The sequence below is a fragment of the Malus domestica genome, chromosome 10, assembly GCF_042453785.1.
Source record: "Malus domestica chromosome 10, GDT2T_hap1".
NCBI lineage: Eukaryota > Viridiplantae > Streptophyta > Magnoliopsida > Rosales > Rosaceae > Malus > Malus domestica.
Genome location: NC_091670.1, coordinates 9,882,282 through 9,907,923, shown reverse-complemented (window position 1 = coordinate 9,907,923; position 25,642 = coordinate 9,882,282). Strand labels below are relative to the sequence as shown.

Sequence of the window (25,642 nt, the reverse complement as noted above, 5' to 3'; positions counted from 1 at the left end):
GTCAGAATTTGGGAATCTTGGTCGGGAAACTTTTCCAGCTCCACCTAGCTTTGAAACTCAACTAAAACTAGCAATCTAATATACCAATTTGAAGCTCAAGGAAAAAGGAATCGAAATATACTTTTGGTTTCCTCGGTCGTGGCTAGAGTTGGCCGAAAAATGGCTCAAAGTCGCTGGATCTCTCACCAGAAAACTGGGTTAATTTCCAGGGGTGTTTTCTGCGTCCAAATCATCACCAACACACAGATATAACCTAAGAATCAGACTTAGGATAGCGAGATGGGAAAAAAATCAAGGGTTTTCCAAGATTCACCTTACCGGAAATTGACGATAAATCGCTGGAGAAAATGGCATCGATGGTGGTTCAATTCCACACACGTTTTTTAGTTTAGTGATATCCTCTAAGTAGTGGCTCGTCCAGAAAATTGGTAGGTGTGTGTTGGTGTCGACGAAGCTCGTCGAAGTGGGAGTGTGTCGGTGGTTGGATATCTCTATACTTGTAGAGAGAGGCAAGCGAGAGAGCTGAGGGAGAGACGGGGAAAGTTAGAGAAAGAGAGAGTGTAATGAGGTGGCGACAAATGAGAGAGGGTTCGGGAGAGTGGGAAGGAGAGGACATGGAGACAAGGAGGACCTGAGAGGAGGTCATAAAATCTTCATCGTAACTCCAAATTCGATTCCGCTCGAGCCTACGCGTTCGTACCGTCGAGTATTTCGAGAATATGGTAAAATAACAGCTCACACACGTCACGAAAAGACGGTCAACGAAAGTCAACAATCTCTCGTCAAAGCGTATTTTCGTAATTTTATACTTTTAAGATTAATAAAGCCGTAAAATTAGGGACGGGTTGTTACAATCTACCCACCTTAAAAAAAAATTCATCCCCGAAATTTGAAATCACTTGTTATACATAAAATACTCAAAGAAGATAGGGAGAAAAATATATGTATATATAAGGAAGAAATCAAGTTAGGGCAATTGCATAAAAGAGAATGTCATTCCGTCGCGATAGGATTGCAATGATTCCTCTTTTGTGACTCCAAACTCATACTTTCGTTCTCCTTTAGTAAAATACTTAAATATGAAATCCTTTATTAAAACATAAAGTTAAAAATAGATATATAGTAACATATCGTCAAAATACATATGTAATAAGGTAAAGTTAAAATAATTGTATCAAAATTAAAATTAAAAATTGAAAAATTTTCACCTATGCATTCGTAGCATCACATACTCTGAGAATAAGTGTAGTATCTTTTGGGTCAAGCCCAACAATAGATAAATAAATAAATCAAAATACTAACGTAGACGGGCCTACTTATCCGCTTGCTTAACAAATCCAACGAATAAGTTATCGATATTACAATTTGCAACCCGCAATACTGACAACTCACTTTTGTCACGATAAGCAAGCAAATAATTCCCGAGGGTGCAATATTATAATCATGCCCCTCACTGGAAAATACACATAAATCGTCCGGTTAATGCCTCAATTGCGTACACGTACTACCCCATCGGGTGATAACGTCAATAGCACACAAATTTGCTACGTTGTAAATTCAATTCTTCAAATACCTGTTTGCAATACTCTTCCGTCAATTATGTATTGTGCATAAAATCTCTATACAACGCTTTAAACGATATCACACCCAAACTGGAATAATAAGCATCGTTACACGCTACTCTAACAAATATAAGTGTTTACTACAATCATCCTAAAACTATAGAACGGATAAACGCAACATGCCATGAAGGTTTGGATAGTTCGTTCAGATTGGCTATTAGTCTAAGGGTGAAGTGTGGTATCCGACAATAACTTTGTACTCATAGCCTTCAAGAAGACTTCTCAAGGCTTGGAAGTGAAGCACGTATCACAGTGAGATACAGTAGTGACACATACACCATGTAGCCTAACAATGCAGTTCGCAACGCCATAGTGAGCATATTCATATTGAATTTCTCTTGGATTTTGCGAAAAACTATGTCGAGAAGCTAAAAGAACAGTCAAGAATTTGAGAGTCAGAACAAGTCCATCAAATCTAGAGTATAACGTAACTGCATTAAATACATATATCTCATTACAGCTGTAGCTTTTGGAATATCAGGAACGGTAAAGGTTCGATCAATAGATTATTTTTTGGGTGATTGAAGAATTAATGATCGCAACTAAATTTCAACGTCCGAGCATTTCACTTAGACGGTTTGTCTGTTTCAAGAATAATACGAAGCGCAATAGGGTAGGCACGTTCCTAAGGTTAACTAGAATGCTTTCTAGCACAGAAAGTGAATATGGAATCATGGTCAGAGTAGATGCTGATCGAAATGCCAGAAAACCCGATAAATTCAAGAATGAGCAATTTTTCCAAGAGATCTACAATACAGTCCATTTGGACCAGCGGAAAGTGAGTTGATTTGTCAAGTCGATCTATAATCATTGAAACATCATCATAATCTCCACATGTCCAAGATACCTCGTACTGGGAGCTTATGGTGATATTTCCCATCTCTATTCAAATACAGTAAGTGATTATAACCACTCGAACAATTTCTTAAGGATTCGTAAGTAACGTCATATCAATACTCATGAATTCCAACTGAATTAGGATAAGACAGGCTGAAGGTGTTCAAAGGTAGATTCATCTTTTACTACGGTGAACAATAATTACGTTTGCACAACCGGGGTAATACACGATAGTGCAATCGTAGACATTGATTTAGTTCTTCCATCGCTGCTGTCAGAAATTTAGCTCATTACAAATGAAAATGTATTTGAGAAGTCTAACATTGGTAAAGATTTTGGACATGCTTCGCCATAGAGAAGTGTCATTCGGTTTCAAGTAAAGATGGTAATTGTTGACACTAGGTCAAGAGTAAGTTGGTTCACTTTATATGGTTTCAACCGGTGGGAAACATAAGCAATACATCGTCATACTACATACAACCAAATTATTCAAAGAAACGTAATTGTGGATTTCAAAATTCTCGATGTTATCAAAAGGTGTATGAACAAGGGTAGGAAATAGACGACACCTCAGTTGTCACAACTTAAATAATATTCCACGTCTCAGCAAAACTGATTTTCCTCGGCCAACATGAAAGGAAAAATACCACTGCTGAAAAGTCACTAACAAATTGCCAATAAAATCAACAAGGCCAAGGACATTGCATATTTCACAACAATTTGTGGAATACGAATTTTTCTACATTTGCAACCTTTTTGGAAATTGACAAGAATGTCATCTGCTGAGATCACATCTCCTAAGAAAAGTACCAATCTAAACAAAGGTAATATTTGAGGAATTTGGTATAAAGCGGATTGTCGGTGTTTAGAAAATTTTCTCTTGTTGCTAGGGTAAGTGAGAAAGTCATCGGTAAGACCACTATGAATTCGATAAGCTAGGGTAAGTGAGAAAGTCATCGGTAAGACCACTATGAATTCGACAAGCTATGAAAGAAAACTCGAGTTCCAAAAGTTTGTCGGGTAGACCATCAATTCAAAGTATGGGTTAACGGTTTTAATCGTCATCCAATTAAGTTGCTAAAATTTAGGTACAATCCTAAGGTTTAGTCTTTCACCTTCACGAATAGGTTTGAGGTTCCCTAGATAAAGTGTTTGGTTAAATTCCTAATCGGTAAGCTTTTGTAACCAAGTTTTCTCAATGTCAAATGAGTTGTTCGGTATGAGGTAGGGAGAATAAGTGTAGTGTTAACAAGGTGGATTGATGGTGCATTCTACTTCCTGCTTCAGTGGTATCCTATGTAAAATTTTGAGAAATGATGCCAAAGATATGCATCCTCGAAACATACAGTACTATTTCCTTTCTCTATGACATGTGCTACCAGGTTTTCGTAACTTTCTCAATACTCATTTTTCTTTTACAACGGGAACTTAACTCGTGCTCCAATTCTAATGTTTGTTTGTGAAAGTGACCTCAGGGATGACTGGTCGATAATGTTCGGATTACCTAAATGGGTAATGTGGTTAAAACAACAACGAGTTTACTATCCTCCTACAAGGCTTGCCCTTAAGTTTCCACGATTTTAATTTCTTTGGCTTAGGTTGTCACCATAAATCAGTCTATCAGTTGTGCTGCTAATTAACGCATATAAGGTATTTTGGTATTGTTCGTTATCTTGAAACTGTGAACCGGCATTCTAGCACAATCACTCCTAGATATTAGCATGTGGCCGGTATCAGAAATCATACCACCGGAATACTGGTTGATAATTTATGGATATCGAATAGTATCGTCAATTAGTAGCGCCACCGTATGCTGATTACAGGTTAGATCCTGTTCGGGTGGATGGTGTCCGATAACTAGTAAGCAATTGGTTCTATGAGATGGTTTCATTAGTTCTAGGAGAAATTGATTACTGCTTTTGGGATTTTTGCAACCTGAAGGTATAACATCTCATACTCACAAGCATATACTTATCGAAATGATGAGTACAACATCGAAAGAAAATCTGGGAACTAGTGTCGATTGGAATGTCCTAAGGCCCAAAAAAGAAATATGCTAATAACTTACCTTAGAATGGACTTAAACGGAAATCGATTTTCCTCTTGAAGATGAGGAATGATAACTAGTGTGTTTGAGAAGATTAGTGTTATCGGGGACCAAAAGTGATTGTCCCCCAGATGTTCTTCGATCGAATGTACCACTATAGCACCATATTGCCACTCGAAATATTTTTTGAATTTTGACAAAAGTAAAACTTTGTAGGAATTCTAGTAGGTGGTATTCTAACGGGTACTGTCAAGGAGTCAAGATTATTTCTAGTTTCCTATCTCGAAAGGGTTGGTAAAGATGATTGGATAGTAGTGGAATTGATGAGAAATTCTCCGGTAGTGCACAACTATTGATATATTAGCCCTGCTTCAGGGCGTTTAACTCATACCAAATCGGGATTTTCCTTGGCAGCGAGGTTGTTTGTTTAAGTCTAGAGGCGGTCGCCAAAAATGTTCTTCTAGAAGATCGATAAGTAGTTTGAGATGCCCAAAACTTAGAAAAAGCCAATACATTTTTCGTATTCGACGAGGTGGCAAGATTCAAAAATTAGGCTCAAGAACTGAGAATGCTTGCATCACGCATGTGATGAACGCAATATTGCCCAAACTGATGCTCTGATACCAAATTGGCACACCCCGACCTGGAATGTTCGCTTAGACTCCGAATCGAGGGGTGCTGGCTGACACCTAGAGGGTGACGAAGCCATAAACTGTAAAGGTGTGGAACATGTGAGTAAATTTAAACCTAAAAGTGCCTAAATGGAAGAGTGCACTTGTGAGTGGGAATGAACCCATTTCACACGTGATGTCAGAGCAGAAGTAAATTACAGTAAAGTAGGGTGAGAATCATACTATCAAAGGTAACCACCTATACCAAGATTTGCAAAGAATCCTCGTCGACACGAAAGCTCAGCACTAAAACCTAGAGGGGCGAAAAAAAAAGTGAGTGGGCCTAAATATAAAACTTTGTAAAACCTTTTTGAAAACGTAATAACCCCTCGCCATAAAACAAGTATAGTTTCCAAAATATACATACTACATATTGTATAAGAATACTTACCGTAGCCTGCAATATCTCAAGAATTCAATATGTCACAAAATGTGTAAATAACATATAACGATCGATATCACATAATCTCGCATAAACAACATGTCATATCGAGTGCTCATCGACACATGCTGACACACAAGTCCATGTAGAGATATCCAGACATGAACGAGACTGGGTGTAATGACAATTTATGCTCAGTACTACAATCACGTGAAGACTGACGCTATGCGCATCACATACGAGTCCTAATTGCCTATAGCAATCTAAGACAGGACTGACACCTACAATGGATCTGAAGTGATCATACAGTGCAATGTGAACATATACGTGAAAATTTGGCCCTGGTCCGGGCGAGTACAATACCAGTGTAGCTCACGATGAGCAGATAATACAATTATGATCATATAATGGTAAATCGATAATTCTAATCAACCATAACACTATTCATGGTTGCAAATATAATTAAAGCATCCCATAATAGTATGCATATCTGTGCATCTCACAGGATTTGGAATAATTTCGTAAATTCCGTCATTTCGCTAATTCTTATAAACATTAGTCTAATCTAGGCATACATAGGAATTCTTTTTCAAATGTATAAATGGAAACTAAATAAATATATAATACTTAAAAGTAAAGACCCATTCACAGATACTTGCGGGATAGCAGCCATTCGAATTAGGATAGCCGGAGTCTCCGATAGTAATCGCATCTAAGCATAATATTGGGACCCATTAGTAAAACTCCACTAAGAATATTAAATTTGGAAAAACAGAGTGTGGATTTGGAATCAGGGCGTCGAAATATGCTAAGGAGGGTCCCCATCAAATTTTGCAAAAAATCCACGAAAATGTCAACGGTCAATCCTAAAAGGTCAACCAAGCAGCCACGGCGGTCAACTACATTAAAACTTTGGAATTACACTAAATGGATGTCAAAAACGAGCTTGGGGTGTTGAAATTGGCCTAGGAGGATTTCCGAGAAAATTTTGAAAAAGTCAATAGTTAACTTTAACGGAAAATTTCATCCTCAGACGGAATATTTTGTTAAAGTTAACTAGAAAGTTAACGGAATATTCCCTCCAAATTCCTAAATGGGTTTGGGTCGATTGGTTCGAATCCAGGCTTGAATCCGAGTTTGGGCTTGGGTAGGAATTTGGGAATCTTGACAGAGAAACTTTTCCAACTCCACCTAGCTTTGAAACTTAACTAAAACTAGCAATCTAATATACCAATTTCAAGTTCAAGGAACAAGGAATCGAAATATACCTTTGGTTTCCTTGGTTGTGGTCGGAGTTGGCCGGAAAATGGCTCAAAGCCGCCGATCTCTCGCCGGAAAACTTGGTTAATTTCCAGGGGTGTTTTCTACATCCAAATCATCACCAACACACAGATCTAACCTAAGAATGATTCTTAGGATAGTGAGATGGGAAAAAAAAATCAAAGGTGTTCCGAGATTCACCTTATCGGAAATTGACGATAAATCGCCGAAGAAAATGGCGTTAACGGTGGTTCAATTACATACATGTTTCTGAGTTTAGTGATATCCTCCAAGTAGTGGCTCGTCCAGAAAATTGATGGGTGTGTATTGGTGTCGATAGAACTCGTCGGAGGGGAGTGTGTCGGTGGTTGGATATCTCTGCACTTGCAGAGAGAGAGAGATAAGCGAGAGAGCTGAGGGAGAGACAGGGAGAATTAGAGAAAGAGTGTGATGAGGTGGCGACAAATGAGAGGGGGTCCAGGAGAGTGGGAAGGAGAGGACAAGGGGACAAGGAAATAATAAAATAGTAAGGGTCAATATCTGAAATAATGAATTTACTAAAATGCCCTTCTACTTCGTAGTTTCATAAAATCTTCATCGTAACTCGAAATTCAATTCTATTTACGCCTATGCATTCATACTGTCGAGTATTTCAAGAATATGGTAAAATAACAGCTCACACATGTCCTGAAAAGACGGTCAACAAAAGTCAACAATCTCTCCTCAAAAGGAATTTTCGTAATTTTACACTTTTAAAATTAATAAAACCATAAAATTAGGGACGGGTTGTTACACAGGGTGGTACTAATAGTATGTTGTATGACTCATATTAAGATCATATATACTTGAAAAAGTTTATGTCGTGTTATGTAGTCCTGACTTTTGTTTCTTAGGTGCATTTTAAATGGGTAAGGAGTTGGCCAAATAGTATGAAATTTAAAGTTGGTTTCCCCTTCATGTGTTCTCTTTCAAATTTTTGTTCCTGAAAATGAATTGCTTCAAAACTTTTATTAGCAAAGTTCATTTAACCTTTTCTGGGTTAGCCACTCACTTTTTTGTTTCTCATTTGAACTTCTATTGGCAAAGTTCACTAGAATGTCCAAAAAAAAAAAAATTTAGGCATTGTACTATTAGGGATGATAATTTATATCCAATATGATCATTAGCCAGTTAGAGAACCTAATTTTGGAGTTGGATTTTAAAGTTTTAATAGTTTTGTTGTGTGTAATTTTCTTTCTTTGCCTATAAAGAATCTAATAACCAAAGGCTTAGTATTTTCCCAAAATGGTTTTCAATTTGTTGTAGGTAAACAAGAGCTACTAAACTGTTATGCAGAAGGGGAATGGAAGGAAAGTAAAAATTGGAGCTTTTAATCAAGGAGAGAATTTGAGCGACACTAAACAAAAGATAGGTAAAACTGACTGATATTTTGTTCCATTTAAATATAAATCAATTGATTAAGTTTGCGTTTAAAATGAAGTTTCAATTGTTTCCGAATTCTAACAACGATCTCCTACGTGTTAAGAGAATCTATTTAGAGTTTTGATCCACTTTTGATTATGCATAATTTCAATTATTTTCCATATAGAGTCTCTATTTTTCTTATGAGTGAGAAAAGAAGCTTTAATTTGGGCTCACAATTTTTCCATTTGTAGATTTTCGAAGTAGGACAGAGCTTTCAAAAGGCATTTCAGGCTCTGGAATTTTTTTTTGTTATGGTTTTGTTATCAGGTTCTAAAATTGTGCAAACCATTTCTTTAATTAGAGAAAATTAAGCACAATCCTGCTTATATACATATTGTTCATTTAAGAAACAATTTTGTTTGTCTATTCTTAGAAAAAGGATATAAGAAACTGCAATTTAATTTTGGGTTTCATTCTTCACTGATTTATGAGTTTATGCCTAAGTCATAATCTATTCCAAATACAGGCTGAGCAAAAGGAGGAAAGATTTAAGGAGGTATGTGTATTATGTGTTTTCATCAATACTTTCTTAGAATGTGCCTTCATTGTTGGTTTCTGTTTAGCTCTAGAAAAACTGTTTGAAAAGGAGTAGAAATTTTTTAGGGATCTTTTAACAGCCATTTTGTTTCCCATATATAATTGTGCAGTATCGAAAACCCACAAACGGCCATGCAATGTAATGTGGTACATTTGTTGGTTCATATGAACCAAAGTATTCTAACAATCAAATATAAATGTAAACACTCATGTAAAATAATATAATTAAATCTCGAAATATTTCTCGGAACGCAAATGGTCTTTTACTATAGTAGTGGAAAAATGTTGAATTCTTGCATGACGGCGTTGATTCAAACTCCATTATTAACTAAATTAACAAAATTCATCGTCTAACAAAAAATAAAAAATAAAAAAAACATCTCGGAAACCGGACGGACACCCATCCACCTAATAACCCAGCATCATGCAGATGCAAACACCAACGTCATGCTATAAATCGTCCTCACTAGAAAGGCTATTCACAATCCAAGGGCATTTTCATCATTTCACGCATTATACTGACACTATAAACCAAAGCTAGAATTGGATCCTCTCCTGAGCTTGGGCTCAGGAGCCTCCTGATCAACACACAAGGGCCGTTGGATCAAAATCCAACGGCTCCAAACAGGAAGTCCTCTAAAAATTATAATAATTGTAGCCGTTTGATCAAAATCTAATGGCCCTTGTGTATTGGTTAGGAGGCTCTTGAGCCCAAGCTCAGGAGAGGATCCAATTCCACCAAAGCCAATTTGAACATTTGGAGAGATTTTTCAATGTGACCGGCAGGCGAGATGGTACATCACGTGTCATTATACAAATGGTGAGATATGTGTGTTAAAAAGTTAATAACTTAAAAAATATATTTCCCACCACTTACATAAAAATACGTGATGTACTATCTGTGTTCCCGTCACAATGAAAAATTTATCTGACTTGACAAAAAAAAAGCCAATTTGATCATGGTCAATGGACTTCTCAGCCACCCAATTATTCCTCCTCTCCCTCAACACTCTCACTCGCACTCTCTCTCTCCAACTCATCCCATTCTGATTACCTCGATTCCCATTCCCGATGGCTTCCAAGTCCAAAATCCTCTTCATCGGCGGCATCGGCTACATTGGAAAATTCATCTTCGAGGCCAGCGCCAAGGTCGGGCACCCCACCTACATTCTGGTTCGAGAAGCTACCCTCTCCAACCCGGCAAAGTCCAAAGTCATTGAGAACTTCAAGGCTTTGGGCGTAAATTTCGTCCTGGTTTGTAAAATCCCCAGCATTTTCTAGCTTTTTAATCCGATTAGCCAATTGAGTTTTGCTTGATTTGTGTGTGTGTGTGTGTGTTTTATTTTTTTATATTATATATATATATATAATTTGCAGGGTGATCTGTACGATCACAAGAGCTTGGTGAAGGCTATCAAGCAAGTCCACGTGGTGATCTCGACTGTGGGGCATGCTCAGTTGGCTGATCAGGGAAAGATTATCGCTGCCATCAAAGAAGCAGGCAATGTTCAGGTGAAAGTTTTGAATTTTTTTGGGTTACTCTGTGTTGATGCACAAAATCGGAAGGGTCTTGGAACAACGTAAATCCGACCGTGAATCTGCAAGAAAGTAAATAACACAAGATGTATCGTGGTTCACCCCAATGTTTGGGCTACGTCCACACTAATAATGTATTTCTCTGTTTGTGGGAGGATGAGAGGGTGAGAGCTTCTGAGGGTGAGAGAGCTTCTCCCTGATTGTGAGGGTGATGAGTCTCTTTTACAGAATAAGGGCTCCTCACTTATTACATATTTACATTATGTACCATATATTGGGCCTCAACTGGGCCTCATGAAAAATACTTGAGGGACTTAGCCCATTATTTATGTATTGAGGAGCGAGCCCTTATTCTATAAAAGGGACTCCCTCACCATCATTAGAGAACATCGCCGCCTACTGAGCAACCGCCTCGCCGCAAGCCGAGCCAAGCAAGGCAACATAAGCCACAAGCCGAGCAGCCTCGCAACATGTGCTACATCTAGTTGAGCATCATTTCACATTAAGCACCGCCTCATATCGAGTATTCAGTTCTAGACGACATCTAGTTACTTCGGCCCACACATGGACTGAATTTCAAGTCTCCAGCCAAAAGACTTTATTGACTGAAGACTTGGAGGACTACTGTTTATACCATACACAGGGCCTCCGTATTTAGATCTCGTATAAATACTCGGGGGACTCAAATGTAATTATGTAATAAAGGAAGGGGCAAATATGTAATAAGTGAGGAGTCCTTATTCTATAAAAGGGACTCCTCACCCTCACAATCAAGGAGGAGCTCTCTCACCCTCAGAAGCTCTCATCCTCTCATCCTCTCATCCTCCCACAAACAGAGAAATACAATATCAGTGTGGATGCAGCCCAAACATTGGGGTGAACAACGATACATCTTGTGTTATTTACTTTCTTGCAGATTCACGGTCGAATTTACATTGTTCCAAGACCCCTCCGGTTTTGTGTATCAACACTCTGTTTTTTGTAAAGTTTAATTCTGTAAATTGGGATTGCAAATGTATGAATTGGGTTGCAGAGATTTTTCCCGTCAGAGTTTGGAAACGACGTTGATCGAGTTCACGCTGTTGAGCCTGCCAAATTGGCGTTTGAGACCAAGGCCAAGATTCGCAGAGCTGTGGAGGCTGAGGGGATTCCTTACACCTATGTGTCCTCCAACTTCTTTGCTGGTTACTTCTTGACTACTTTGAACCAGCTCGGAGCTTCTTCTCCTCTTAGGGAGAAAGTCGTCATTTGGGCGATGGAAATCCCAAAGGTAAAAACTCAAACTACTTAACCATGGGTTTTGAATAGATGTATTTTCTAGGGTTTGATTTTATTTCAATTTACAGTTACTGCACAGAATCCACTTTGGCTTTTGGTAAATTATTTAGCAACCTATGAGTAATTGATACGTGGGTTAGGCCAGTTGATCAAGACTATGCCCTTCTTGCATGTAAATTTGATGTGTGCATGCCTTTTTTGCATCTAAATTTGATTTCTCCTCTGCGTTGAGTAGTAATTTGAAGCTTTTACTTTGTCAAAAGAAAAAAAAAGAGTATTCGTTATGGGGTTGAATTTCTTTGAGTTGCTGCATAGTAATGGGGTTTTCGAAAATGTAATGAGGTTTTTGTTTTGTTTGGATTGCAGCAATTTTCAACAAGGAAGATGACATTGGGACGTACACAATTAGGGCTGTGGATGACCCAAGAACCTTAAACAATATCCTCTACATCAGGTCCCCCTGCCAACACCATCTCATTCAATGAGCTTATCTCTCTCTGGGAGAAGAAGATTGGCAAAACCCTCGAGAGAATCTATGTCCCGGAGGAGCAACTGCTCAAGAACATCCAAGGTTAGCGGCAAATAATGTCATTCTGAGAATAACTGATTTGAATTTTCTTGATATTTTAAAACATTTGGAGATAAATTTAAAAGGGTTTTATGAATATTAGTTCTTAAAAAAAAGAAAAAAAACCTAGTGCTAGATTACATATTCAATTTAATCTTGTAAAGTGTACAAATTTTATTTAATGTCTTCACACATGTTAGTTCTTTAAATTAGAAATGAACATAAATGAGAAAATTTTAAAAGAAATTAGTGACACATAAATAGGTAAGCACATAAGTGTACATAAATGACTATACTAAAATGTTTGTACCGACATATATTATAATGGATATAAATTTATTTATCAAAATGTATTATATTGAATTAATGTACCTAAATGTGAATACCGAAATGTACGTAAGAAATGTATATATATGTATCGAAATGTATTAAATTGAGTTAATGTATGGAAATATATGTACTGAAATGTATGTACCGAAATGTATTATATTAAAGCAATGTACCTATATATTTATATCGTTGGATATAATGAAATATACCAAATGAATTATTGTACCTATATGAAGATTATACAATTTGTATCAGAATATATTATATAAAAAAATTAGTTTACCTAAGGGGGGATGTATTCAATTAGGATTTTTAGACAGTTTCAGGGAATTTAAATCTATAGAATACATCTAAATTTATAGGGAATTGTAAGAAGTCTCTAAGAATCTCAATTGAATACGCCAAGATTTTTATAAAATCTTTTAAATTCCTAATTGAATACCTCTGGAATTATTAATTCCCTGAAACTCTTTCAGAATCCTAATTGAATACACCCCCCCTAAATGTAGACATTAAAATATAGTATAATGAATGAAATGAAAAATAAAAAATAAATGTAATTAATACATTAAAAATAGAAAGAAAAAAAAGAAATAAAACATCAAAGTATAGTTAATAAATGAAAAGATTAAATGTATCATGGACTAAAATAAGATTTTAATCTTATTGTAGTCTAAATCTCAAAAAAGATTAAAATGAAGTTTTTTAAATTTAAAATTGGTTGGTTTATTTCTGTGTCATTTTTGCAGAGGCGGCGGTGCCGCTCAATGTGATGCTAGGAGTTCGTCACTCAGCTTTTGTGAAGGGAGACCACACTAACTTTGAGATCGAGCCGTCATTTGGCGTGGAAACCACAGCTCTTTACCCCGATGTCAAATACACCACCGTCGACGACTACCTCAACCAGTTTGTCTGAGATTTGGAAGGGTGTTGGTGGTATTATATGAGTGAAACTGGCTATCTTTACAAATAATTAGGACGTAGTATGATGATAAATGTATCTCAGGTTGTGTTGAACTCTCTATGTGTTACCTTTTGTTAAAGGGGTGTGATATTCATACATTTTTTTTTACTTCTCACACACATTTTTAATTTTCGGCCATAGGATCGATGAATTGAAGAAGATAAAAAAACATAAATTAACAAGGAATTGTGTTTAAAGTAAAAAATAGTGTGTGAATGTCAAACTCCTTGTTAAAATGATGAAAAGATGTGGGTTAGATTTCTTCCCTGCTATTCTGGTTTTTCTTTTGAGTTTTGGTTCCAACCTTTTGTGCCTTATTTAGCTATCGACGTTAACACATCCATCCCTTTTCCGTAGGAAAGTTTTTCAATAGACAATTTAAAGGAATGTTAGAACATCTATAAAGGAGATAAAGAATTCCTTGAAATGGGCATTTCACAAATCGAAATGAAAGTTATTCAGTTTTGACGGAAGATGTAAAAAGTAATGTATGTTGCATTTTTGGAGGTGGGCTTTGTTAGTTAAGACAAATAAAATAAATGAGATCTCAGAATATATAACTAACAGAGAGCCTTTACATATCATGACAGCAATAGTCTTAACTTAGAAGACCATGATTTTTCAATCCTTAGCTAAGGGGGACAAAAATCAATAAATTGACCATTCCATCACATTGCGTGGCACAAACACTTTTTTGACTCATTGAGTGGTCAAATTTTCCCTCCATGTAGTTTAGTAAAAATACACATATCAACATTTTTTTGACTCATTGATACATGAAAAAAAGCAAGGTCAATTGTGTAAAGATATCAAAATTTTAAAATTCGTTTTATTAGAAGAAAAGAGGGAAAAAAAAAAAAAGAGAAGACGTGCTGATTAAGGAGAGGTTAACCCCACTCTGTTTTAGGAGAGTGATTAATATCCTATAAAAATGTATAAAATAAGAAAATACAATAAAAATGCACGATTAGTGGCGGAGCTAGAAATCCAGGCTAGGAGGGGCCTTTAAGCCATACAATAGAAACTAAACAAAATAAATGCAATCTTATTGAATGGGAGAAAAAAAAAATGAAGGTTTTGTGTTTTGTATTGGCAAGGAAAATTTTAATCTAACAAAAGTGGTAGAGATTAAATTTTTATTACTGAAATGATTATATAATAAGATCAAAACTTGTTTATGAGCTTTGATAAATAAAGATTAATAAGTTAGATACAAACAAATTTTTTTAAGTTAAGTCTTAAAATTACGATCTTGTTTGAAACTGTATAGATTCTTTTATATCAAATGATAAAAAAAGAGAATATGATTTTTATATGGTTAAACATAAGGCTAATATTACAATAAAAAGTTGCCTTTGTTTTTATGTGGTAACACATAAGGCAAATTATAACAACAAGAAAATGGGGGTGGTTCTTATATGGTTAAAAAAGGTGTTGTAGGCCTATTTAACTGAACTATATTTAGGACAGAGAGGGAGAGGGGCCGGCGGCAATAGAGAGAGAAGAGAGAGATGTAATTCTAAGGTGTGTTGTTTCACCCCATTGTGCCTTTATATAAGTAGTAGGGAAGGTTAAATCCTTACCCCTAATAGGATTACAACTCTATTAGGAATTTAACTACTAAAAGGAATATACAAAGATACTCCTAGATACACTAGGATTTACACAATCACATTCCTAATCCAAAAGGATTGCAACATTCCCCTTTGAGTGTGTAAGCGCCCAAACAAAACATCGCATCAGATCTTCAGCAAATAAGGTAGAACAGTTGATGAAGTCGTCGGCACAACTGGTGAATGCGAGTTTCAAATTTAAAAAAAAATATGCATTGGTATTAAAACTCACAAAACCTCACTATGGTAAAACCAGAGGTAGGTGAAAACCCATAGACTAAGGAGAAAAGTGAGAAGTATGCATAATGTCTAAAACAAACGTCAAACAGGATGAAAGTAATGAACTCAACGGAGTATGATCAACTTAGGATGGGTGCCTCATTAAAACCTCGTTAGGTAGCAAAAACCCAGTGCGAAAAATGCTCCTAATCGTAGAAAAAAAATACATTAAGATCAAGTGAGTATGCTTCAGGATACTCCCCCTGAGTTAGACATAACTTCCAAATAAGAGAACTACAAGCAATTCAACTTAGACAATTTATGCATACCGATTCCTTGGACGAGCTTCTGAAAAGTAGACTTGGAACAATGACTTGTTGAAGAGATCGGCCAGGTTGTCTTAGGAGCGGATGTGCTTGACTTCAATGTGCTGAAGCTGTTGTTGCCGGTGAGGATAAAAGAACTTCGGCGTTATGTGCTTGGTGTTATTTCCCCTGACGTATCCCTTCTTTAACTACTCGATACATGCTGCATTGTCTTCAAAGATCATCGTAGGAAGGTCAACGATGGAAGAAAGAACACTAGTGCTTCGAATATGTTCCATGACTGCTCTCAACCAAAAGCACTCACGCGATGCTTCATGTAGGGCAAAAATCTCAGCATGGTTCAAAGAAGTCGTAACTAGCGTTTGCTTGGTAGACATTTGAGAAATAACGGTGCCTCCAATGGTAAGGACATAACCTACTTGAGAACGTGCCATATGTAGGTACAAATAACTAGCATCTGCATAACCAATGAGGCGAGAATCAACCTGAGGATTAAAAAGGGCGGCAACTCCTCTCGAGGATTTATGGGTATAGAAGAAGCTCAAATCCGTCATACCCTTGAGGTAGCGGAAAATGTCTTTAACACCAATCTAGTGTCTGAGTGTAGACGCATTGCTGTATCTAGCCAAAAAATTAACAACGGATGAGATGTTTGTCTAGTGCATTGAGCAAAGTACAATAAAGCACCAATTGCACTTAGGTATGGAACTTCATGCTTCGAAATCTCTTCCACATCCTCTTTGGGATGGAAGGGATCTTGTTTAGCATATAGAGTCCAAACGACCATAGGAGTACTTGAAGGCTTCGTTTTATCCTCATTAAAATGTCACAACACCTTTTGGGTGTAGTTTGATTGATGTACTAGGATTCCATCCAAAAAATGCTTGATCTTCAAGCCGAGACAATATAGAGTATTCCCAAGATCATTCATCTTAAATTTCGATTTTAAGTGAACGGCAATTTCCTCAAGCTCTGCAGGAGTTCCGATAAGGTTAATGTCGTTAACATAAACTGCAACGATTTCAAAATCGGATTGTGACTTCTTTATGAACACGCATGGGCATAATTTGTTGTTCACATAACCCTAACTTGTCAAATATTCACTCAGACGGTTATACCACATTCGCTCAGATTGTTTCAATTTGTAGAGTGACCTCCTCTATCTGAACCAGTCAATGGAAGTCTTTCTGGAACTTTCATGTACATTTTCGTATCTAGATCCCCATAGAGATATGCGGTTACCACATCCATAAGCCGCATATTCAGTTTTTCAGAAACTACCAAACTGATAAGGTAGCGGAACGTTATGACGTCCATTATAGGGGTTGAGAGAAGCCTTTTGCTACGAGGTGTGCTTTGTATCGCACTATTTCATTCATCTCACTACGCTTCCTCACGAAAACCCACTTGTAGCCCACGGGCTTCACATGTGGTGGAGTAGAAACTACATGCCTAAACACCTTACGCTTTGCAAGCGAATCGAGTTCGATTTGGATTGCTTGTTTCCAGTTTAACAAATTTGTTCTACGTCGACATTCATCAACGGAACGTGGTTTAATGTCATTGCTAAGCATGATGTCAAAAACAATGGTATATGCGAATGCATCATCGATAATGATCTCATTCCGATTCCAAACCTTATCTAATGCTGCGTAATGGACCGAAATCTCACGATTCTTGGGAGGTTGGTATGTCTTATCTAAGACATTACTGTAATCTAGAAAAACCTCATGTGTTAAAACAGAGGAGTAAGCAATGGTCGGATTTAGACTAGGGTGACTAATTTGTGTTGTTTTCCTTTTCCAGGGTTGTGAATCATTTGAACTAGGGGGCCTGCCATGCTTTAGGGTAGGAGCATGTGAACGGCTAGCCGCCAATGTACTGGGCCATGTGGAAGGTGCAGCCGCACTACCCTCGAGGACGATTCGGCCTTCCACGGCGGTGTTACGGTGTACGTTCAGTATGTCCATCCTTGCAGGTGTTTGCATCGGGTATATGTGATCTTGTCACCTTTGCTAGAAAAGCATCTAGCATGCTTTGAGCGATGCTCTGAAGATCTAGAATATGTCGCACTTCAGTTTCAGACTGAGGGTTACGATGATCTAAATGAGACATAGTGGAAGTAATCCACGACAATTCGTGACGTTCTACAAGGATGTGAGTGATCTTATCTCCCCTTAACAATGGGAAGATTGTCTCATCAAAGTGACAATCCACAAAACATGTTGTAAAAAGATCTCCTATCAAGGGCTTTAAGTTACGAACAATGGATGACGAATCATAACCGACATAGATTCTCATTTTTCTCTGAGAACCCATTTTGGTATGTAATGGCGGTGTTATTGGCACATGGACTACGCACCTAAACACACGTAAATGCGAGACGTCATGCTCATATCCAGTAACCAACTACAACGGTGAATAAGGTTGGGTAGCGGTGGGCCTCAGGCGGTCATAGCTTTGTGCAATATTGCATGGCCCCAAGTAGATACCAACAAATTGGTTCGCATAACCAAAGTTCGAGCTCTAGTTTGAAGGCGCTTTATGAAAACTTTTGCTAGGTTGTTTTGGGTGTGAACGTGGGGTACAAGATGTTCAACTTCAATCCCAACAGACATGCAATAATCGTCAAAAGTCTTTGATGTAAACTCCCTAGCATTATCCAATCGAGTTGACTTGATCAGATAATCTGGGTGGTGAGCCCTAAGCTTAATAATTTGTGCTAGTAATTTCGTAAATGTAGCATTGCATATGGACAATAAATAGATATGTGACCATCACATCGATGCATCAACCAACACCATAAAGTATCTAAATGGTTTGGATGTTGGTTGGCTAGGTCCACAAATATCCCCTTGAATCCTTTGAAGAAACTTAGGGGGGTCGTGAATAATCTTTGTAAGTGAGGGTTGAATTTTCAACTTCTCCTGGGAGCATGCTTTGCAAAGGGGATGGTCGGGATAAGATTTCAAGTGCTGCCTATAGGATGCTTTGAGGATACGGCGCATCATATCTCGTCTGGGGTGTCCCATTTGATCATGCCAAAGCAGCAAAGTGGTCTGGAACTTGACCATAAGGCCGACCACGTGATGGGTCTCAATGGCGCGAATGGTTGTTATGTACAACCCATTTGGGAGATGTTCCAGCTTCTCGTGAATGCGTTTCTGGCCATATTTGTAAGAAGTGATACAAAGAAATTCAGAATTATTTTCTTCAGTGGTTTCAACACGATATTCATTATCTTGAATATTTGTAGAACCCAGCAACGTTCTTCCGGAACGTGAAGAATAAAGTGTTTCGTTAATGGTTAATTCAATACCATTGGACAACATTATACGGGCTTTTCCGTATCATTCTATCAGGTTGGGTGGGCCTGAGAGGGTTGTTAGAGGTGCTTTTTTATGTAATAAGTTAGTAAAATAGTGTTTCTCATGCAATATGGTGTGCGTGGTGGTTTTATCAGCTAGACAACTAACTTCCCCACTAGTCATACCTAGAAATAAATTAATTGAATCGGTCACATGCATAAATGTAATTCCATTCATTCAATTTATCAATTCGAGAAATAACATCCATAAAATAATTATCCATAGTTCAAAACAAACCAAAACCAAACAAATAATTCAAAATACTTAGAAAAATTGTCTGAAAATAAAACCATAAACCTAAAATTTAGGGGGGGGGGGTTCAGCCACACTAGTGGCTTCGGTCACTAAGGGTGTAAAAATGCCATAACATTTCTTAGAAACTAAAAATTTATTCTTCCATAAGAGCGGATGCCTCCTGAAAATCTAAAACCTACAGAGTTGTAGTAGTATCTTCGGGATGTTCTACAAGCGCAAAGTTAGACTCACGACAGGAATGATACTGGGTAATAGCCTTAGGGATAGCTCGGCATATGCGTGATCAATGATCATTTGACCCACAACGATAACACATGTCCAGTTTAGTGGAAGCTGAGTGAATAATAGATTTTTCCCTTGTTCTGGAAGTTTGGGGCCTTAGGGGCAAATAGTTGATGTTTTTGGGTCAAATTTCCTCCCTTGGGTGGGCCTTTATTTTGTTGACCTTGGACCCATAGTGGGGCTTGCCGCCCATTTCCATGGCCACAACGGGATCTCCGTCGGTTGTGGCTGCTAGAATTGGTCGCATGTGATTCAGACGAAGCGTTCGAGCCAGTGGGTTGACCTTGATGATTCTTCATCAAAAGCTGATTCTACTTTTTAGCGATAAGTAAAACCAATATCAAATCCAAAAATTTGGTGAACTTTTCTGCCCTATATTATTGATGCAGGACAATATTGATGGCATTAAAGGTCGAATATGTATTCTCCAGAAGATCTTGTTCGATTAAGTCCTTTTTACAGAACTTAAGTAGTGATTGGATTCTACAAACTTCAGAGTTGTATTCATTCACAGACTTAAAGTCTTGGAAGTGTAAATACTGCTAGCCGTGTCTTGCTTCAGGTAAGTAAATGTCTTTGCTCTGTGAGGTACTTAGTCTGCAGTGCATCATGAATGTGTCTGCGGATGAAGATCATAGCAGTAGCTTTCTGAGCTTCATTGATGGGTTCATCGTCAGTTGGTTCCTCGATAGTAGCTTTAAGACTCTTTGCAGTAAGATCTTCATGTCTTGAACCCACTTTAGTTAGCTTCTTCCAGAGACTTCCAGAGTGGTGAAATCGAGCTTGTTCAAGTTTGACATGTCCCTAAAATAGAAGTGTTGATGCACAAAATCAGCGAAGACTTTGGTACAACAGAAAGTGTCAGGTTTTGTGACCTTCGCTTGGTTGCTTGGTTGCTTCAGTCACTAGTGAGGATAAGTACGTAAATGAATAGAGACAGAGAAGCAAACACAGGATGTACGTGGTTCACCCAGATTGGCTACGTCCACGGAGTAGAGGAGTTCTTATTAGTAGTGAAGGGCTTACACAAGTACAAAGGATCAAGCTCTCAATTTAGTGAGTTATTGTGAATGATTTAACACAAAATGGCATTAGGCCATATTGTGGGGGAATGACCCCTATTTATAGAAAAACTTGTAGCTTTGTCACATTGACATGTGTCATGTTATGATTGGTTCTTGATGTTGACACGTGTTGCGCTCTGATTGGCTTCTAATCTTGACACGTGTCGAGTAGTGATTGGCCTCCTGGTCGGAGGGGAACTCTTCTGGGTCCTTGACAGTATAGCGTTGGCCGGTGCTCGGTAGTTTCGGGATTGGTCAAGTATGGTACAAACAGTGCTCCCCTAAGTTCCCGAGTGAGGGAAACTCCTCGGTTGGGGACTTGCAAGATCCAATCCCTTGAGTAATCACGAAACTTCTAAGTACCGAAGTGTGGTCTGATCTTCATCTGCCCTTCTCTGGAAGTACTTTTCCTCCATCCGGGAATGGTGTATTTAGCTGATGTTGACGCACAAGGTAATGTATCAATTTCACTTGAAGCTTAGTTGTAGTTTCGGGCTTAGTCAAGTGTGATACAAACCCTATAGTAGGAGTCCCCCAAGTCGCCGAGCTAGGAGATCTGCCGAAAGAGGTGACAGACAAGGTAAGCAGTCAAACTTCCAAGTAAGCAACCCAGGATCAGAAGTTTGACTTCGGCTTCCGGTTGATTGTTCTCATTCTCCTTGTCTCTCATTCAACTGCCAGGATAAGGAGAAGCAAATGGATAAGAGATGATATGAGATACTTTTGCTTTTGAAGAAGTAACTTTCCACAGGCTTATTCTTGAACTGTGCTGGAGGGTTTTCTGGTGCCCTTCAGAGTATAAGGCCGACTCAAAAATTTGAGGGTCAAAACAAGTCCATCAAATCTAGAGTACGTTCGACCTTGATGATATGGGATACTTTTGCTGTTGACGGAATAATGAATGTGGTATGGAAAGGTGTCATGCTGTAGTGATCTGTTTCAGCTCACCGTTGAACCTTCTGCTTCAATCTTTTGCATGGCAGAAGTGGTGTGCAACCTTTGCATTTAAATGGTCCTTCAGAACATTCCTTCATAGTGACTCATCCACGCTTGGCAGCTTCAGTGTAAAGAGCCAATATCTGATCAACTGTCATGAGGTATTTGCCGGTGGAATTCGTGACCTTGACAGCAGTTGAGGATGAGTACTCGAGAGCAATGCTAAGTAAGCAACCAGGCAAAGGCTCCAGGCAGTCAGTTCCAAATTGGAGGTTTGATTTCAGGTTCCGACTGACTGCTCTCTTTCTCCTTGTCCTGCAGGTGTGGACAAGGACAAAGACAAAGATAGGGAGAAAGCATGATATGGGATACTCTTGCTTTCGACCCTGATGATATGAGATACTCTTGTTCTTGGTGTGGCTTATTTGCTGAGGTATTATCGGGGGGAAATAAAGCTGAGTATTTCGAGAGGTTATGTTGAGGGTGCCTTTTCGAATGCGAGAAAGGGTTGAGCATTTTTGCAGGTTTGCCTGTCCGTTGAGGAGGGAGGTCAATGTATATAGGGATTTCCCAATAACAAGTAGTAATGCTATTCCTTTACCCTTCTTGGTCACAGCAATGTAGTGGGAGCTGCCAGCTTCACGTGTTTTAATTTTGTCAGAGCACTTTGAAAAAGTGGTATGTGGTATCTGGAAAGCTGATGTTACGTGTGAAGATTACAGACAAGCTTTATCTAAGGAAATCTGGCTCTCGAAGTTCTGAGAGTTGTGCCTCTTCGGTTTTCGAACAAGCAATCCCGTCGAGGATCTGACTCTCGAGATTCGGAAAGCGGTGCTACTCCGGTTTTTTAGAAAGTAATTATGTTGGGAGTCTTTTCTCGAATGTGAGTAAAGGTTGGACGTTCTTGCCAACCTGTCTTGCCGCAAAACCCGGAGGTCGACATACATAGGGACTTTCCAGTTGTCAAGCAGTGGTGCTGTTCCTTTACCCTTATGGGTAATAGTAGGGTAGCTGGAACTTCGAAATTCTCGTGCCTAAACTTTGTCAGAGATCTTTGACAAAGTTATATGTGGTACCCGAGGAGTTGATGGTGCATATGGAGAGCGGTGATTGAACAGTAAGATTCACGTGCTTTCTACTTCACCAGAAATCTTCGACAGATTGCCCGTAATTTCCGCAAAGCTGAGTGTGCATGTGACAGGTGCTGACGAGGCTGAAAAAGCAGGTGCTTCTTCGATTTCTGAGATCGGCCCTCGTGGTCTCTGAGCAGCCCAGCTTTTGAGAAAGCAAACGCCTCTTCGATTTCTGAGATCGGCCCTCGTGGTCTCTGAGCAGCCCAGCTTTTGAGAAAGCAAACGCCTCTTCGATTTCTGAGATCGGCCCTCGTGGTTTCTGAGCAGCCCAGCTTTTGAGAAAGCAAACGCCTCTTCGATTTCTGAAGCTCCGTCGAGTGCAGATTTTTATAGAGGCTGGCATTAAGTTCCACAGCACACTTGAATCTCTACCAGTAGAAGCTCATTTCTTGCACTTCTAAGATCTTGATTTGTCTGACCTCTTCCTTCTTCAACACATTTGAAAATGTCTGGACCCTCCGACCGTCGTTTTGACTTGAACCTTGGAGAAGAGACAGCCACGCCTTCTCCAGACAACATATGGCGCCCATCCTTCATATCCCCTACTGGTCCTCTTACCGTTGGGGATTCTGTGATGAAGAATGATATGACCGCTGCAGTGGTGGCCATGAACCTTCTCACTCCCAAAGATAATAGACTGCTTTCCAAACGGTCTGATGAGTTGGCTGTTAAGGACTCTCTGGCTCTTAGTGTTCAGTGTGCAGGTTCTGTGTCTAATATGGCCCAACGCCTATTTGCTAGAACCCGCCAAGTTGAATCATTGGCTGCTGAAGTGATGAGTCTCAAACAGGAGATTAGAGGGCTCAAGCATGAGAATAAGCAGTTGCACCGGCTCGCCCATGACTATGCTACAAACATGAAGAGGAAGCTTGACCAGATGAAGGAATCTGATGGTAAGGTTTTACTTGATCATCAGCGGTTTGTGGGTTTGTTCCAAAGGCATTTATTGCCTTCGTCCTCTAGGGTTGTACCTGGTAATGAAGCTTCAAATGATGAACCTCCAATGCCTCCTCCTTCTGGGGTTTTGTCAAGTACTGAGGCTCCGGATAACCACCCTCCGGTGCTTTCTCTTTCTGGGGCTCTACCGACTGCTGAGACTTCCCCTAAGCAACCTTTGTGAAGGCTCCCTTTTGTTTGTTTATTTTGACTCATGTATATGTACATATTTGTGGCTTATCGAAAATATTAATAAATAAGCTTTGCTTCATTTCAACATATTGTGTTAAATACACCAAAGCCTTCTTCATAAAGTTCTTTGAATTTTTGCTTTTGTTGAAACCTGTATTGTTGAAGCTTTGTGAGTGAAGCATGTAGTTTGAGGTAGTGTTCCCTTAATTTCCCGAGTGAGGAAACTTCTCGGTTGGAGACTTGAAAAATCCAAGTCACTGAGTGGTTGTGAGACTGCCGAGTATCAAGGTGCAGTAGCATATGGTGGGAGTCCCCCAAGTCTTCAGGCGAAGAGAGTTGCCGAATGAGGTGTCTCGCGTGTTACTAATTTGTCAAAGTAACGAATTCTTGTTTCGATGTCACACATTCGTATATGCTTTATCTAAAAATATTTCCAACTTTTGTGTGTTTGATGCTGCATGCTATTGACTAGACAAGATCAAGTGCAATTAGTAGCTTTTCTCTCTTTTTCATCTTTTCTTTGGTGGAATTGCTTTTCGTTTCCACTAATCAGCCTGAGTGGATGCAAGATAACACCTTTCTCTATAGCTCAGATTGCAAAGTCGTCTTCATGAAAGTTTTTCCTTATCTTGTGAACTACAACATATCCAAATTTGAGATCCATCGGAGTAGTACAACTTCAGAAATTCAAGTATGATGAGTAACTGTTCATCAATGTTCTGTTAATCCGTCAGACTTGTTGTGAGCTTCGAAACTCCATTTTCTCTTGTTCAGATCAACATACTTTCTTCATCAAAGTTGTTCCCTAACTTGTGAACTACAACATATCCAAATTTGAGGTCCCTCGGAGCAGTATAACTCCAGAAATCCAGGTATGATGAGTGACTGTTTATCATTTGTCTGTCAACCCGTCAGATTTGTTGTGAGCTTTGAAACTCTATTTTCTCTTGCTCAGATCAGCATGCTTTCTTCATTGAAGTTGTTCCTCAGCTTGTGAACTACAACATATCCAAATTTGAGATCCCTCGGAGCAGTATAACTCCAGAAATCCAGGTATGATGAATGACTGGTTATTATTTTTCTGTCAACCCGTCAGATTTGTTGTGAGCTTCGAAACTCCATTTTCTCTTGTTCATATCGGTATGCTTTCTTCATTGAAGTTGTTCCTCAGCTCGTGAACTACAACATATCCAAATTTGAGATCCCTCGGAGTAGTATAACTCCAGAAATCCAGGTATGATGAATGATTGGTTATTATTTTTCTGTCAACCCGTCAGATTTGTTGTGAGCTTCGAAACTCCATTTTCTCTTGTTCAGATCGGTATGCTTTCTTCATTGAAGTTGTTCCTCATCGACTCTTTCATAACATATCAAAAATTCAGGATGAACTAACGGTTAAATATTTCCAGATCTTCGAAACATCACAACAGCTTCGAAATCTGCAAGAAGCCGACTATCATGTTTGGAGCTTCAACACTTTAATTTCCGTCGCTCAAACAGAAATGGTTCCTTCTTGAAAGTTGTTCATATGCTCAAGAACTATAGGGTGTCCAAAATTCAGCTCCATTGGAGAAGAGCAGAGGTTGCAGAAATTTGATAGATGAAAGGAGGCGGAAGAGGGAGAGAGAGAAAAAGTCTCTTGGGTTGGATTTCTATTTTGGGGCAGATTCCAATTTTTGTAGCACCTTCATTATTGATGAATTGCTTGTACTTTTGTCCATTATGAAACTTGGGACTTTGGCTTGTTGTTGGATCTATTATAATATGTTTGGGAACATATATAAGTGAATAAATAAGAAGGAAAATTTTGGGCCCTTGTGGG

At 38.7% G+C, this 25,642-nt stretch overlaps 1 protein-coding gene and 1 long non-coding RNA gene across 3 annotated transcripts; both read left to right on the top strand.

The window, feature by feature from the left end:
• The first annotated feature begins 9,856 nt into the window (after window positions 1-9,856).
• LOC103440392 (phenylcoumaran benzylic ether reductase Pyrc5-like) lies at window positions 9,857-13,448 on the top strand. Its single transcript, XM_070806145.1, has 6 exons — window positions 9,857-10,074; window positions 10,198-10,332; window positions 11,390-11,626; window positions 12,001-12,031; window positions 12,089-12,205; window positions 13,282-13,448. The coding sequence occupies exons 1-6, from the start codon at window positions 9,892-9,894 to the stop codon at window positions 13,446-13,448; spliced, it is 870 nt and encodes a 289-aa protein (XP_070662246.1). The 5' UTR covers window positions 9,857-9,891.
• A 10,868-nt stretch (window positions 13,449-24,316) lies between these two features.
• On the top strand, window positions 24,317-25,634 carry LOC139189051 (uncharacterized). 2 transcript variants are annotated; one of them, XR_011572532.1, is made up of 4 exons: window positions 24,317-24,692; window positions 24,776-24,873; window positions 24,981-25,054; window positions 25,230-25,634. It is a non-coding gene; the product is annotated as an uncharacterized lncRNA (long non-coding RNA). The 2 variants fall into 2 exon arrangements; XR_011572531.1 differs by lacking the exon at window positions 24,981-25,054.
• Window positions 25,635-25,642: the final 8 nt, after the last annotated feature.

Bases quoted from the DNA above. Each gene is read 5' to 3' on its own strand.
- LOC103440392 (XM_070806145.1), top strand. From the start codon at position 9,892: ATGGCTTCCAAGTCCAAAATCCTCTTCATCGGCGGCATCGGCTACATT. The intron at 10,075-10,197 runs GTTTGTAAAATC...TATAATTTGCAG, and splicing joins TGGGCGTAAATTTCGTCCTG to GGTGATCTGTACGATCACAA. The intron at 11,627-12,000 runs GTAAAAACTCAA...TTTGGATTGCAG, and splicing joins GGGCGATGGAAATCCCAAAG to CAATTTTCAACAAGGAAGAT.